The 18,071-nt window shown below is 35.8% G+C and overlaps 1 protein-coding gene across 4 annotated transcripts in view; it reads right to left on the bottom strand.

Annotated features, from left to right (window-relative positions):
- Positions 1 to 18,071, bottom strand: part of RAPH1 (Ras association (RalGDS/AF-6) and pleckstrin homology domains 1) — a 79,299-nt gene that overhangs the window by 17,436 nt on the left and 43,792 nt on the right. For 2 of the 4 annotated variants that reach the window (XM_039354930.1, XM_039354920.1), the window contains exons 4-5: positions 17,042 to 17,565; positions 4,474 to 4,548 (exon numbers count right to left, since the gene is read on the bottom strand). In XM_039354930.1, coding sequence (XP_039210864.1) covers positions 4,474 to 4,548; positions 17,042 to 17,565 — 599 coding nt within the window. The remainder of the gene's footprint in view (positions 1 to 4,473; positions 4,549 to 17,041; positions 17,566 to 18,071) is intronic. The other 2 variants (XM_039354901.1, XM_039354910.1) reach the window with 1 other exon arrangement.

Consider the following 18,071-nt stretch of genomic DNA (forward strand, 5'->3'; position numbering starts at 1 on the left):
TTCTTTCACTTTGGAATGATTTCTTCAAAATGTAAAAATAATTTAAAATGAAAAAGTAGGAACAATTAGGGTTTTTTTGTGGTGTTTGAATTGTGAGTAAAAAAGAAGCCACGTGTTCAGAGTGAATTTACCACCTACCCAATATTTTAAGTTTCTTGTGCTAATTTGAGACTATTTTTTATTTTTTACACATTAAAAACACAACATTTAATTGGAAAAAAAACTGTTTTATTTTATCTTAAAATAATATTGATTGGTAAAATTACCTAGCCAGCACAAGAATATTAGCCCAATTTAAATGCTGATAACTATTCTTCAAACATTTATAATAATTTAATTTGGGGTCAATCAGTTAATAAATTAATAAGTCAATGCCTGTTTGCTTGATACTACAATCATTACTACATTTTTGATGGGAATTAATCTGAAAAAAATCTGGCTACATAATTGCTTTAAATTCTATGTGCTTCTAAAATGCGTCATCATCTCTCTCTCACCATTAAAAAATGTTTTTCAGACTGTATTTATTCTATAATTAAATGCTCTATAATCCAAAGCAACTCAAGGCAACATACAAAAACGGATATAAAAAAAATCACCTGTCAATAAAACAACCTTTTTACATTTCTCCCTTTTAAATTGACAATAGTCCCATAAACCACTTTTTAACACATATACAATACATTTTACAAGCTATAAAGTACGAGGAGCAAAAAAATCACAGGCAGACTGTTTTCTGAATGAACTGAATTTGCCTTCAGAATGAGACAATAAGATCACATGTACACACACTTTTTTCTCCCCTATACAATGTAGTCTGATAAAGTGAAATCAATACAGTTGCAAGAAATGAATTAATGCAACTGAAATATTCCTCTTTCTATTCAAGCACTGCTTAAATCTAGGCACAATAATGACAAGCAATATAAACAGATTTTTTTTATTGCTCCCTGAATTTTTTACTGGATTGTTAAAGGAAAGTTAAAATGGTAGGTAGGAGTGAGTAAAGCATCTCTAAAAAAAGGTTATTTTAGAGAGGGGGAGGAAGATAGGTTATCAGAAATCTAGCAGATAAAAATGAGACCATCTCCAAAAATGAAACTTGTTCAAATAAGTCATTCTGAATTAACTGGTCTCAGTTCTTTAAAAAAAAAAACTGGAAAGAGAACATGATGAATTTAAACATATTGGCATAATTGCTTTTTTCATTGCAGGACAATTCATTCTTATTATTTTAGATACTAGATAGATATAAAATTTGATATAGTCACATACTTCTTTTGGGAGGTGTATAATTTGGTATGACATATGGCTTCTTATCTATAGTACTTACAGCATTTAAAGGGGTATGTGTAATGCATACTTTTCAGTAATAAAAATCTCTCTTTGAGAATAATTCAGAAACTTAGAATAATTCTTCATTCTAAACTATGATCCTTATTCTTTTGATTCTTTGAAAACATTAATTAAACAGCAGTTTGCTTATTTGTTATATAACCAACTAAATGCATTTCAAACTTCAGTAAAATAAAAAATTGAAGCTAAATTGAAGTAAAAAAGTAAAATAAAAAAGCTGAAGTTAAAAAGCTTTATACTTTGTAAAGAGTTATGGTTATTAGTTATAAAATTCATCTTTTTAGAAACTGGTTTGCAAGAATACTGGAATGAAAACTATTTTGAATTAAAAAGTTGTTTTAATTTATCATACATATAAATATTTGCTACATATAGAAAACTAAATAATTAAAAATAATGCAGATTATTAGTATACTAGTTTGGTCTTCTGTATGTATTTTTCATTATCAGTATATTTATTAAACACCATATTAAAAATGATGCAATGATATTAATTGGTTTTATATTTCTCATTTACAATTTTCTCACTTCAAATTCAAGCTTATTTCAAAATTGGAAGTTTTATATTTATCTTGTGCTTTGACATAAGCTTAACAAATTCTTTTGAATCCTAGCAATTATTTTCACAAGATTTTTTGAGATTTACTTAATCTCAAAAATACTAACAAAAGTGGGTTGATATTTAAGTTTTTGTTCCAAACACTAACTATTAGGTATTATAGCAGTGTTCTAATATCTCAGGGGTTGCTCAAGCAGGAAACTTCCAGTGTTGGAGCATTCACCGCTTCTGGAGGCAGGTTGTTCCACTGGTTAATTGTTCTAACTGTCAGGAAGTTTCTCCTTACTTCTAGGTTGCTTCTCTCCTTGATTAGTTTCCATCCGTTGCTTCTTGTCCTGCCTTCAGGTGCTTTGGAGAATAGCGACCCTTGAATTATATTTAAACCAGATATTTTGAAATAGCAGAAAATGACTTTTGTTCTGGAATGCTAGTTTTGCTATAAAGAATTAATGATGAGGTAAATAATATTTTAGTAAGTCTTTATATCTAGGAGATCCATATGGTAAAACATCACAGAATCATCCAAATAAACAGAATGTATCGTGAATTTCAAGAGTACCTATCAAACTCCAGCACAATTAAATGAACTTGTTGAAAATCAAATTAATTTTAAATCTACTGTATTAGATTATTAAAATTGTGACTGCATAAATCTTAAGACTGCCTTAATACTTTCTGCTGAAGTGCAAATCTGATCAATTACGCCCTTAAAAATGCTGCTATTTCACAATCTCTGGTTTAAATATATTTCCTCATGACTCTATGTAATGAGGACTCTGTCTGTAAGGAACCTGAAACTTTTTAGACTGCTGTAGCCTAGGACAAGAGTTATGTGGCAAAGCTACAGCAAATTTAAACTGCTGGATTCTATACCATCTATCCATACTAACTGGCATGGAGAAACCCACAACCGAGTGAGTTTTTCCCAGATTATACTAAAATAAATGTAGCAAAAAAACCCCAACCATTCAGAGGCTTCATTATTTATTTTAAATGAATTCTTGCCGTTGAGCAAGTTCCAAACAATGCCAGCTTCTCTCTAGAATAGAAAGTTATTTCTACAAATTAAACTAATATTATAATTTTCTGAGGGAAGGAAGAATTAACTTAATCTATTGTGACTAATGCCATGCAGAATCTTGTTTCAGCAGTATCATTTATTGCAATATAAGCTTTTATGAATTATAAATCCACATTTACAGGAATATGTAAATATTTCTTAAGTTAATGAATAAGTTAAAGCTATGTTATTCCCTTTCACAATCACATGGGACACCTATCTGTTTATAACAACATATACAATGATATAGCCATGAAAGGTAAATCTTGTCATAGTCTGAGAAATTAACTTTGTCCCTGTATCTACTCTGACACCACAAGACTTAATGTTATTAATTATAACAAGAATTCACAAATCTGATCATCATCCACTTCAATGTAGCCATCATTACCACCAATAGCTCACCAAACTCTAGGGAGGACAACTGATATGGAAAATATAGGAAACAGGTGCAAATTTAGCATCAGAAATTGTAATGTCCCCTAAGTAACTGAATACTCCAGCTTTCATGGATATGTTGTAACTGATCTCAAGATGCCAAAGGTTTAATGAGAGAATAACAATTAATTTTATGATAAAAATAGTTGAGATGAAATTTACATGGATTAAACAGAGACAAAGGCGATCAAACTTAATGACTTCTTTATCTCAATGGTGCAAGAATATCTGTCACACCAATATGTATACAGATTCTATTGAAAAGCCGTAACACTGAACATACTGGCAATATTTCATTTCCCTGTAACCTTTTTTTACTTTTTAATCTTCTCCCCACTTATGGGCAGGGTACAATTCTGAAAAAAATATGCTCTAACAAAAGGAATTTGATGTTAAGATGTACAAAATTTTCAATTTTTCATATAGCAATGACTAATTTCTATATCTGTCTTTGCTGTCTAGTATCAAGAATACGCCAAATGATACATCTTGAAAATTAAGTTCCTTCCATATAAATTATCTGTCTGCTTGTTCTTCTTGCTGGCCCTTAGCCATTATAAAGTTTTGATTTGATCTGATCTATGGTTGGCTTCATTTATCTACTGAAAATCAATTACTTTATTATTTGCGGTCACAATCTATTTCCTTGTTAACTGACAGTTTATGGATTATGATTTTATACAATGATAACTACACAAAGATTTAAAATAAGAGAACTGATTGGAACATTAACATTTGCTTACAAACGTATTTCCTTAAATAATTTCAGGACAATTTTGACATTCATTAAATCTATATGATTTCTGTATTTGTTTTATGAAACCCGGCAACAATAAATGCATTTAGATTCTAGGCAATATAACATTTTGATTTAACAAGGGAGATAAATCATGCAAATATATTTCATGATGCCTTGCTCATCTTTGACCAGAGGAAAAATAATTTTCATAAAACAAAAGCTACTAGAAATAAAGTCCAAATTTACATACACACTACACAAATTCCATTTCTATCTAGGATTAAATGGTCACATGCAGGTGGGAAGTAAGTAGCATATCACCTTGGTCAGCAAATGAGAAGGCTTGCCTGCAATGTTTCTCAGAAGGAGGGAGGTTTCCCTGTCCAAATAGGAGTGCTTGTGCAGAAAAGAAAAGAAAACAAATTAAGTCACAAGAAAGCCAGTGCAGTCATTTTATAGTGTATGATCAGCAACAGATAAGAGCAACTTCTCTTCTTCATTTGAAGCACAAATAGGGTTCTAGGTATATTTTAAGCCAAGTAGTAAGCAAGCTGCCAGAATGGTGCCATAGTTTTAAAAACATCTACAAATTCCTTTCCATCCCAATTCTGAAATTTTCTAGCAACTATTCCTTAACAATTTTATAGAAATATCCTAGAACAATGATGGCGAAGATTTTAGAGACCGAGTGCCCAAACTGCAACCCAAAACCCACTTATTTATTGCCGGGTGCCAGGTGGGCGTGACCCACAGAGTGGGTGTGGCCAAGGTGGGCATGGTCACCTCAATGTTGCTCCTGGGGAGGGACGCCTGTGGGGGTCAGGCAGGGTTGGGGGAGATCCAGGGGGTCTCTGGCAGGTGGGGTGGTGGGTAGGAGGCTTATCCTGCGGGGTGAGGTGAGGCAGGGTGGGGGTACCATTATCTCAGGGCAAGGCAAGGCAGGGGCCAGAGTAGCTGCTGCCTGACTCCATCGGCCCCTGCACACAGAGGCCAGTGAGCGCATGGGGGCCGACAGTGTCCGTCAGCCACAGCCTGCCGGCCCCTCGACTGTCGCACTCTGGGGCTCCGCAGCCTGCCACCAGCAGTTCAGAGAAGTGCCCACAGAGAGGGCTCTGCGTGCTGCCTCTGGTACGCATGCCATAGGTTCGCCACCACTGTTCTAGAACTTATGACAATTCCAACATACAATTTTAGCCAGAGTTTCACCCATATACTATAACAAGTATTTCAACTATTTAAAAATAATTTAATCTAATAACTATAGCTCTGTTCAGGAATATATTATCTAGAATGCTCAGCTTTAATCTATTCCCACTGTCACTGCAACTATTTTCTATTTCTTCTATACTAGGGGAACTCAGTATATTCCATCTGGTATCATTTTTGTGGATAAACCTCTAGTACACTATTCTTGTAGGATGGAATGTGAACTCTTCTATTAGTGCCCATTCAGACAAACTTTCTAAACAAAGGCTTCCAAGTAGTATTTTGCTTTCTCAATGCAGCACTGGAGGTAGGCCTGAGAAAGGCTGAAACGAGGACTTGGATGAGGATATTTGGGTTAAAACTGAATTTCTCCTCACAAAGCTAGCTGACTGTTTCTATGTATCCCAGAAACTAATGGTAGAGCAAACAGCTGCAGAGAATGCATTCCTCCTAGATGTTGGTAGAAATGGGCAATGACCAAATAAGAGATACGCTAAAGCAGATACTTAAAAAATATGGCCATAAACGAAGAATTTAGGTAGAATTTTTTAAAGCATGGTAAGAAGAATCTGGTTGACTAATCTCCAGGTAGCACAATTATCTTAAGCAGCTTATTCTTCCATGTCACTGCACCCTTGTATGTTTTAACAAACTTCCTTCAGCAATTCTTAAGGGCAGATAGACATTCTGCTCAGAGAAAAACTGCCCATGTGGGAAACTGCAAGAGACAACACTTTGTGCATATTTGTCTAATTCCTCTTCTATAGAGATAACTCTGTCGTAACTATGGCACTTTTAACACAAAAATTTCCAGATGTTCTTAATGAGTTTTAAGTAAATTACTTGGAGACAAAGATTCCAAAATAGCATGGCTAGTCTCATAGTTCTGTTTGGCAGTATAATAAGCATAGCAACATTGAAAGGAAAAGAAAGTGCAGAAAGATAGAAATCAGGGGCTTTCCTTTTGTGTTTAAATATTTAAAACATTTGCTTTCATTATTCTTGTTATTACTATTTTAAACCTACATTTTTTTCCTTAGATAATATGAACTAAGTAAAACCAGTGTGTTAAATAACCAGATTTAGCTGCAAAATTATGCAAACCAAAACAATTGAGGGCAAGCAAATATTTTAAGGGAAAGTGATAAAAACTCCAATAAAAAGCCAAGTAACAAAATTCTCCAACCATAATCATGTTCTTCTGGAAATATTGTTTAAAAGCATACTTAGGTAATTTATTATATTTTTGCTTAAGCTTACTTTAAGACTTTAATTTTGTAAAAAAAAATTCTTCATCTTTTTATGTTTTGGATGGTATCTAGTTAAGACACCAGGCTAGAAAATGGGAAGATGTATGTATGTATGTATATATGTATGTATGAATAAATAAATGTACCGGTATCTTAAACACATTGCCCTATATAATAAATAAATCTTTATTGATTAGCCTTTGGGGCATATCAAAGTGCAAAATTCCAGCAACAAAACATTACCAAAGTTTGATAAAAGCAATTTAAAATGAACTTTGATAAAATACAGTTTAAAATGGAATTAGAGTAAAATACGAGTTAAAATGAAATTACAGTAAAATACAGTCTAAAATGAAATTAAAATGGAGTACAGTAATTTAAAATAGATAAAATATGATAAAATTATATCTTGGAGTCACCCTTGCAATCTACTCCAATCAGACCCACATATGCAGATTTCAACCGAACCATGTCCTATATAGTATATAGCACTGAAACACTGCTGATCTGTGCTAAATGTCACTTTAATAATTTAAAATCAATTCTTAAAAATGAAAAATGATTAAGTACCTTAATATGCAGTTAGGTACAGCTGTAGTATGCTTAATTACAGATACACAATAAATAAAGGTACTATTGCTACTAACATTACCACCATCACTACCACATAAATATTATTTTAAAACATTAAAGTAGCCAATTTTAGATAACAATAAAAAATCAGATAATTTACTAGTCAGGAGATGGCAGTAATGTGCTTTGGATAATTAACAAGCCCCACACAATTGCTTAATCTAATCCTACACTGCAAAACATTCACAAGCCTCAGAATGAACAATCTATACTTGTTTCAGATTGTGACAAACAAGAAGTCAGCTGCAACTTTTTGGGATCAGAATAAAAGTGCCTACTTCTGAACTAGATCTTATTTTGACTGAAACGGAAAAGACCTCCCTGTCAAAAGTACTTTTTGAAGCATGTAAAGTTAAAGGGGTGCTAAAATCAACCTCAACTCTTAGGAATTGCATCTAAGCTATTTTCTTAGCAGCATTACAGAAGCACAGTAGTTTGTCCAGCTAAAAAAAATCCTTCCCAGTTATCCCCCATGCAAAGATGACCCAGAGCTGAGCATGCTTAATTTGTGTGATTGGCCATGGGAATTAGGTGCTGTCTTACCCTGGCCACACTACGAAATTCTTTTGCTATTGCTTTCTTCCAGGATGTGTTTTTGATTCCCTGGTTGATTTTACAAGCCAAGCAGTGCGTGGCCACATGCTACTGGTCAGAAATGCTGTTTGGGCTGAAAATGGCAATGTTGCTAAATTACAATCCAATGCAAGTCTTAAAAGACTGCCAGATTTTACCATTTTGTTTATCACCATCAGAACTTGCCAAGCAAGATTTCCATATTTTATAATCTAATGCTTTTGAGATGAACTGTACTGGAGAGATTGCACCTTCAGCTATACCAAAATTTTATTCAACCTAGCAGGCTAAGTGATTCAAAAGGATGAGAAGCGCGAATGTTACTGTACTGCTAAACCAATTAAGAATTTATAGCAGAAGTGGGTAGCACAGAGCCACATACTCCGGCATAGCCTCTGATCACAACTGACAACAAAATACAGCAATACACTGTTGGGAAATAGACAAAACCTGTATAAAACCTATCTGAAATAAATAAGCTTATTATTACTTTTTTAAAAAAATGGAAGAAAAACATCATTTTAACAGAAGAACAGAGTCACCTATCAAACCAGGAGCATGGAAGGTAACCAGAAAATCCTTACATCGTGTGCTCTCCAACCACCTTGAATTATTATTCCGTCCTTCTGTCCCTCAACAGTATTAACCACAGGCCCAACCACCAAGGAATTGCCCACCCTATTTTACAAATTTACTTGCTTTCTCCCATAAAAAAAAACTGCCTAAAATTTGAGATCTGGAGAGACTGACTCTTCTCAGAGTTTCCTCATCTATGAGACCCATCTTTTTCGGGGTATATTTTAGTTCCAGAGCAATTGTATTTAAATATTTAGCTTTACATACCAGGAAAAATAAACACAGTATTCACACTGGTCTTTTAAATCAATTTTCTGGTTTACATGTTGTTATCAACTTTTCCAATTTAATTTGACAATGGATTTGGATTTTTGTTTCTATTAATTGATTAAACCATTGCTTTGATTCTTTTAATGTTTATTTCATTCTTTCAAAAAGAGTTCTGAGAAAGGAAGTACAACATGCCCTCTTCTGAGTTATCACTTTAATAAATGCACCCTGTAATAGTGATGACACAAATTTTAAAATAAGGGCTGAATCAGTTATACTGAGATTGCTAGAAAGATTGGGAAACTGCTGACTTGTTTTATGCAGAACACGCTTTGCTAAGAAATGCTATGACTCAAAATACTTAATGGAAAATAGTTTGTCAGTGTATTAAAAAAAGAATGCAGTCAACTCTTTCCTAGCCTTTTTCTTCAGCTTCTCAAGATTGCGTGAAAGTCACGGTGATAGGTTAATATGTGACCAAAAGCCCCTATGAGTGAGTTTCTTGGATATTATTTAAAAACAAATACTGGAATAAAGTCAAAAAGAGTGAAAAATTTTACAGTTGTATTATTTTGATTTCTTTCTACAACCAAAGCTTTTAAAATGTTTGTTTGTAACTGAATAAATAAATAGCATATAAAATATACATTCTAAAGAGCTTGTTACCTGCCAAAACCATGCCCCCAATAAGTATGAAATTTTAAGATTTATGATTCCCTATAGGTTGAACTCTTTGCTCCATAGATACTGTTTTAAATGAAAGAGACTTAAAAAACTATGGACAATATGTACTCATTGGGGGTCTTTTTAGAGAGCCTCTGTTCATTAGTCTTTGAAAATGCTGGAAGTGCTCTCAAGCAGTGGATCTGGATCTAAACTGGACCTTCCAACCAATTCAAGGTTAGGTTCCAGGCCTATAATTTGAGGGATTCTTCCAAAAGGATTTGTGCCAGCCTATCTATCATCCATTACAATATAGTACTGACATTTCATAGGGCATTTACCTTAGCCAGGCCAAAGGCAATGTGATCACCAATCCTCCTTGGATACTATATGGATATCTCTATATGACAGCCCATATGCCCCTGTAAAGATGGCTCAGTAGAATTTCTGAGCCCTCTCCTTCTTTATTGATCCCTTTTTAAGGACTCCCATCTAGAAGAATTTCCATGCATTTCTTCTATTCACTTTATTTATAGGTAAAGTAAATTCTTCTATTTACTTGAATTTTGTTTATTTTACTTTATTTTACTCTGCTACTTTACTACCTTTTTATGTTATATTTTTTACACTTTACACTTTGTTATATATCTTATATTTACATCACACACATACAAACAACAAACACTGTTAATTCAGACCCAGTGTCAGCAAAAGTCCATTTTGGTTACAGAGATAACAACATACCGATTTTAGCTATGATTAAATAAATCAGCTTTACTTTTCATCCTCTTACTTCTAACAATCTTAGTCTTTGGTCCATTAATAAAATGTAACAACTTGATTTCTTTTCATTTTTTCTTTATCCATTCTCCTGATATTTTTCAAAAGTTTAGCAAAGCCTTGTAGATCCAATATAAAACAATTATCCAGGTCACTCTTTTGGATTATTTTTTGTATATCCCTTTTAATTAATAATCAGCTGGTTTCCTTTATATGATTAGTATATTATCTTTTCCCATGTAATTCTTGCCATTCATTTGTGAATCCACTTTCAACTCTGTTTCTTGTCACGCAGAATTTGGTTGTCTTCCATAACATCTTTTAGATCAGTGGTTCTCAACCTGTGGGTCGGGACCCCATTTGGGGTCAAATGACCATTTCACGGGGGTCGCCAAACAACGCAGTCCGCCATTTTTTCCCCCTTTTCCTTAGCTGTGCTACTCCCTTTTATTCTATTGGCTTTTGAAAGCCAATAGAATAGACTCTCTTGAATAGAGTCTAATTCTATTGGCTTTCAAAAGCCAATAGGAATTGTCCAGGCTGTCTCTGCCCTGCTGAGCCCGCCAAAAGTCCCATTCTGCAAATGGTGCTGCACGAGTTGAGTAGTCCTCGGCTTATGACCGGTTGAGTAGTCCTTGACTTATGACCGGTTGGGGGGTCGCGGCATTAAAAAGGTTGAGAACCATTGTTTTAGATAGTCTCTCCAAGAGAAATTGTTTTTTCTGACACTACTGACTTCTGAGTCCATTGTTCAAAAATATCCTAGTTAGACTATTTTGCTTCATTCTATAATTGTAAGTTAAGTTTATCATCTTCTTTCTTTAGCCAACTATACAGATGTAGCTGACCAGTGGAGGTGGCTGACAGGGTAAGAAGACCTCATCCCTGTCCTGTATGTCTCTTTGCTCTCTTATGTTTCAGTTTTAGTACATTTTTAATAACATTTTAATCTGTGTAGTTTTAATATTTTAATTATTTTTTATTGTTTTATAACTTGTAAGTTTCCCAGAGCCACCTTCTAGGGGACTTTATATTTATATAAATATATAAATAATAAAATCATGAAAGCTGCATATAATTGCATTAGGAGGCAATTAAAACAAGAATAGAATAATTAAAATTCAAAGTTAAAAAGGCAGGAGGGAGGCCCTTTAAGCATGTGTGATATCAGGATACACAGATGAATGGGGTAGACAGATCTTCTACTGTGATTGTCTGATATTTTTGCCATTCTCCCTCTCTCCCAATGCCACTCTCTTATGCTTACAAACTAGGGATATACATAATCCTCCAAAGGACATAGTGTAGTTCTCAGAAACTCTTCAAACATTTTTATAGAATTATGGTCAGATTGTTTTGCAATAACATCTATTCTCTCCTGTATACCAACTTATCTAATAGTCTTTGATCTGCTACCACATTTAGCTGCCATTTGCCTATCTAGCAGACACAGTCTATTTAAGCAGAGGTGCACTAAGTATGGCTCCATCCTTGCCTTCCTCAGCCAAGTGTTTGGGTAACTACACTCAATCCTCCAGCAACTCCCTTCTTTTCATATTTCTCTCCCTACTTGTTCATTTGACAAATTAGCCAATTCCAATTTCTACTACTACCGTACCACTTGGCTATTACACATTGAGGAAAGAAGGCTTCTCACTTGCTAAGCTGCATTCCTACTGATTTTCCTTTCCTCCTTAATTATTTATTTTATTTTACTGATGATATTGCCTTGATCCTTTACAATTCAAAAACAACTAACATAATGGAAAATATAGATTATACTTCTGACCCTCTCATATTATTAAGTACTCTTCTATCACTAGCACTATGCTTAATAACAAAATAAACCTCTAAAGAAAAGGAAACTATGAATCACATCTTCTCTCATTAACATATTTTAAAGTGAAGGAGAGCAAATTCTGATCCGGAACCAACAACACTAAACAGTAATGTAGAAGTAAAATCAAAGGTTTAAAACATATTAGGCAATATTCATCTCAGTGTAAGTGGACTGCCACTCAGAATATTCTTTATCCTTTCCCTCTTCCTTCTTTTTGAGTTTCATCTGTCATTCTGACATTTATGCTGCTCACATTGATGTAGACCAGCGGTTCTCAACCTGTGGGTCGTGACTCCTTTGAGGGTCGAACAACCCTTTCACAGGGGTCACCTAAGAACATCGGAAAATACATATTTCCGATGGTCTTAGGAATCGATTGGCGCGGCTCGAGCCCGATTTTTGAAAAGCACTCAAATCAAAGGCGGCGATGTCACGAAAGCAAAGGTGGCGGGGGGCGGGAGAGGAAGAGTCAGCAAGCCCCAGCCAGCGAGTAAGCCGAGCCAGCCGGGCTGAAAAGAAAGAGGTGGGGCCTCCCAAACCCCGACTTTTTCCCCCTCCCCTCCCCTCCTTTCCTTTGCAACTTGCAAAGAAAAGGGACCCCCAGACTGAAGCCCGGGAAGGCTGGAGAGCTTTGCGTGGGGTCCCGATTCCCCTTTGCTCCACCACCAGCACCGCCGCCAGACCAGCCAGCTGCTGAGGAGAATTTCCCTTTTTTTCCCCTTGCTCTCACTCTTTTTTAGTGCAAAAAAAAAAAAAAGCCATAGTCTCTCTCTTTTTCTTTTCTTTCCCTCTTCTCAGCTTTTTAAAAATAGCATCTGGGGGATCTTCAATCCAACAGTTGTTGCTGGGGCATTTTTTTTTTTTTAAAAAAAGTCCTTCCCAGGCAGGGAATCTTTCTGCGCTTCTTTGGCTTTACTGAGCCAGGGGAGGGGAGCGCTGATGGGGGGGGGTCCTAGGAAGAAGGGAAAGACCCACCGGAGAGGTTCGGCTGCTTTTCTGCTCAAGGAGTCGGCAAGGAAAAAGCCCCAGAGGGTCGGGTGTCCGGGTTTTTCAATCCCTTATTAAATAGGCAAAGGCTTGGCCATTTAATAGTTTGCTCAAACTTTTTAACCTCCCGGATTTATTACCTTCAAATATCAACGAATAAATGGCATATTAAAAAAAAGAAAGAAGTAAATCATAGGAAGAGCCCGTTTAGGAACGCAAGAGAAATAACATTCAAGAGGAGAAGATCGGGTGAATTTGATGCCCCCTAACAGAAGGTGGAGGAAAAAAGTTGGAGAGCGGCTTGTTTTATTTGCTCAAAATGCTTTTCAAAGGCTCCAAAGAAAGAAGGGGGAAAAAAAAAGAGATTTAGAGGCCTAGGACGGCTTTGTAGAAAGGAAATCTGATCACCTATATGCCATCGCCCTTAGTTACACATCTACAGGAAGCAGACAGAAGGTGCAGATCTGGTGGTTTTGATTGACAGCTCCTCGCATTTAATAGAATTTATCCCCAGCCCCTCCAATATGCAAAAGAGGGGAAGGGGGTTGTCAAAAGAAGGCAGCATACCCAGACTTCTGTCAGATTCAGACTGTGTGATCCCCCTCATTTTTTCCAGTCCAGGCTCTCCCGGCCTTACTTTTTCTGCAGAGAAAAACCAAGCCTACTTTTTTTAGAAAATAGTTTCTTTCCATCAGGAAGAGAATGTAAAATGAGAAAAAGATCTCACGAGTTTCAGGAAAAAACCCTTTGGAGGGGTCTGAGGGTTTAAGATTGGCAGGCTTTTGTTGAAATTCCCTCTCCACCACCACCACCCCCCAGCCAAATCTATCACACCTGGAGACCTATACCTAAGGCAGAATCTCTTTATCCTTGAGGATTCCCTGGTAAAAACTGTCTTTCACATTAACCCAGTTGGTCTCCGTCCGGGACAGGATCCTGCTGACTCTATTTATGTTATTTGCTAAAGTTATTGGCCATCATTTTAGGCTTCAGTTTTTTTTTTCTTTCACAGGGAAGGGATTAGATGCTGTGCAAAGCCAGGCCCCTCCCCTGCTTTAGTTTACTGCTGGATACATTAAACCAGCGGTTCTCAACCTGTGGGTTGGCTTTTTACCGCATACTGTCGCAAAATGTAGCGATGTAGTTTACTGTTGTTATATTAAGACTGTTACCCATGCTACACCATGCTTCAAGACAAAATTTCATTTATTTGTAATTAGAAATAAATATTTCACAATATATAATTACATATTGTTTTTGTGATTAATCACTATGCTTTAATTATGTTCAATTTGTATCAATGAAAATACATCCTGCATATCAGATATTTACTTTATGATTCATAACAGTAGCAAAATTACAGTTATGAAGTAGCAACGAAAATAATTTTATGGTTGGGGGTCACCACAACATAAGGAACTGTATTAAAGGGTTGTGGCATTAGGAAGGTTGAGAACCACTGATGTAGACCAAAATCATATTAATAATCATATTCCTAACCTTAATACAAATATGAATTGCAAATAAGGAAAAATTTCTACATTTTATTACTAAAGAAACAAAATTACTGCCAATGGAGATTCAATTTTTTTTTAAAAAATAAATGAACACATCAATCTTACAATTCTCATACCTTCTTTTGACATAGATTTTGGGACAAAGGAAATTTAGTATTTTGTACACTTTACAAAATAAACAAGAATCTAAAATGACTTTCTCTTCCTAACAAACGAGATCAGATGAATTTAAATCACAGTGTAATCACTGAGATCTATGGAGTATTGATAGCACATAAAGATAGAGAGGAGAATCATGATTTAGGGCTGTTGGTTAATTCAAGGTAACCTAAGCTTCTTTAATTCCCCACCACAATATTTTTCCAGATTCTCCCAAAAGGTGGAACAGGAAATGGAGAAAGTAGGGATTGGAGGATTGCCCATTTATTCATTACATTCATACGGTATGTCATAAACTATTCAAATTCACAGTAGCTTATTAAAAATAAAATAAAATAAAACATCAGTACAAACAATCAAACATGCATTAGCCAATTCATTCCTCAGGTCAGCTGGAAAAAGCCATGTTTATGGATTCAGTGCAGTGATTAGGATTAGTCCTACAATAACTTTTGATAATTAGATGAAGGCATTTGATGAAATTAGTGTTAATAATTCATGTTATCACTGATAGAACAGGCTTGTCCTGTTCTTGTAAGAATATGAAATTTATTTTTTTAAAATGAGGTCAGTACATTTAAAATCCTTTTTGCATAATAGAGGATAAGACAGTCAAAGAATGTTTAATAAAGGTTGTCCACCATTATTATCCTACCAGAAATGCAAATCAGAAACTGGAACATTAGCTCATATATAATGTTCTAGCTTTGTCCTAGGATTACCAATTTGAGGTATGTGTGTGTACTGAATAGTGCAGTGGTTCTCAACCTTTTTAATGTCGCGACCCCCAAACGGTCGTAAGTTGAGGATTAAACCGGTCGTAAATCGAGGACTACCCAATGGTCATAAGTCGAGGACTTTCCCTGCATGGTGCCGCCCCCTGTGCCAGCCGAGGCGTAGCTGGTAAGCGGTAGAGACAGAGCAGGCCGACTACCGGCTGGGCCACCAGCTGGCCCAGCCCAAGGGAGGTAAGGCACCCGCTGGAAAAGGGGAAAAAAAGGGCGGACAGCCTTGCTTGGCAACCCCCGTGAAATGTCGATCAACCCCAAATGGGGTCACGACCCATAGGTTGAGAACCGCTGGAATAGTGGAAGGATAAATCTATATTTAATCTCTGGCAATGAATTGTTGATATATATTACATGTCAACATTTAAATGAAGTTATTCATTTTAGAAAGGGATAAGAAGGCAAACTTTCAAGTTATTTGTACAGATTTTTAGATTTTTTTTCTTCATGATATAATTTATAAAAGAGAATATTTATAGCTCAGAGATGACATGAGGGGTCCTTGGTGCTCTCTGAGTTTTCTTGTTTTCTTGCAGACGTTTCATTACCCAAACTAGGTAACATCATCAGTGCTAGTCCTGATCACTAGTACTCATGATGTTACCTAGTTTGGGTAATGAAACGTCTGCAAGGAAACAAGCAAGCTCAGAGAGTACCAAGGACCCTTCATGATACAATTTTTCCTTAAGAACAGCCTACAGCAGGGGTGTCAAATTGCTGGCCCACGGCCGGACGTGTCATGCGGAAGCCGCACCCACCCCATTGCTGGCAATGGCAAAACAGTCCCGATACATTGTGCGACATCATGAGTTTGACTTATCTGGCCTACGGTCAAACAATTGGCTGATAAGAACAGCATATAAAATTCAGCACATATAGAACACCAAAACCTCACTACCTCTTAATAACCATTTCAGGACTGGCATATTTTTCCTTGAGAATCTATTCATTCTCAAAACAAATTTTACTTGTTTATTCTCCAGGCATCCACATTTTCCATCTCCTTTACCTCAGACAATATCTCTTTCTCCATTACTTGTTCTATTGCATTCCATACCTCAGTTTTCCTCTTTGCAGTCACAATTCAGTTTACCAATCCATCATCTCCCCAATATGGCTCAATTTTCAAAAGAATTCATACAAAGTTATAAAGTCAACTAAACTGATATCCATCCCTGCTGAATGATTCTGGTCTTTTTCTTTGCAATTTTGGTCAATGGAAAGGTCTGTGCTGTAAGAGCAACTTAGCAACATCAGAACACTGTGCAATGTAGACTGCATTAGCTAATACTAAATTATGTTTTTTTTTTCAGATAATACCAGCATCTATACCATAAAAATGGATGCTTCTATATCTTGGGGAAGCCCATATTTAAATCCTTAGCTGCACAAACAAATAAGCAGTATTATTAAAAAAGTAGCTTAAGATTAAATATCACTTTGCTCTTATATCTAAGCACATATCATCATAACAATTACTAAAATTTGTTATGGATGTCCTCTCTAGAAGACTCCTATGCAGCAAACTTTTAAGAGGAAAACAAGAAAATAGTAAAACCTGTCTCTTTATTTTATAAAGGGCTCAAAATGAACCAATAAATTATATTTTAAAAACTTAATTGCTATGAACAATCAATCATAGTTTACCTCACTGATGGGCTGCCCCTGTGAAATCAGATCCAACTCTTGAGGTCTTGTTGTCATCTTGTCAATGTCCAGGGAGTCCATACTGGATGCTGCAGATGTGATACTAGATCGGGAGGAATTACTGATAGAACGAACTTCAGCATCACTCACAGTACCGGCTGATGCTGTCCTCCTATGCTGGATAGTAACTACAGGTTTGCTATCTTCAATTATAGATTGCTGAGCTGCTTCATCCATACTCAGAGACGCTTTCTCTAACTGCGCAGTAATGTCATCCAGGGAGAAGACAGCATGTGACGGCTTTGTTACTTGACTAGATGAAGATAATCCTTTCATGCTACTGTGCTTAGAAGGGAGTCGGCTACCACTTGATGGTTTCTGAGTCATTTTCCCTTCTATGGGAAAACATTTCATTGATGCACTGTTGGTAGATTGTGAACCAATGCTGCTGAGCTCCTGCTCTATGGAACAAAGATCTGCCATAAGAGCATCAAGATCTACAGTCTCACCTTGGTTCAAGGCTTCTGCAGTGAATGACAAGAACATACACAACATTCCAATTTCAATTATCAAGTTCCACTATATCAAAGACATTTTAGTTTTAATGTTAGATTTACTTGATTAGGTGGGCCATGCGAATCCATCAAAAAGAGGTTCTTTGGATTTTTTTCTTCTGAAATTAAAACAGCTATCTCTTTTTCTAGATTCATGCATCAGGTTCAGAAGCTGATCACAAGTGTCTCTGCAGGCACTTTTATGCACAGCCACTTTGTTTTGCTGGGGGGGAAAAGATGAAGTAGCTGTGTGTACATATGCACACAAAAGTAGCAGCAGTATGGGAAGACATGTGACTGTCTTAACAATAATATTGATCAATTTATGGAAATTATTGTCAGACTTTCAATTTTTACTGCATGGGCTGTTTTTGCATATAATGTTAAGAAAAAATTGTTTTAACTATGATCTGATAAACAAGTTAATGCTATTTTTGTAGATAAGTAAAGAAATAACGAATTCCTCATGTCCTAAT

This window comes from Crotalus tigris, unplaced genomic scaffold (assembly GCF_016545835.1).
Source record: "Crotalus tigris isolate CLP2741 ecotype Arizona unplaced genomic scaffold, ASM1654583v1 scf7180000017568.13789103, whole genome shotgun sequence".
NCBI lineage: Eukaryota > Metazoa > Chordata > Lepidosauria > Squamata > Viperidae > Crotalus > Crotalus tigris.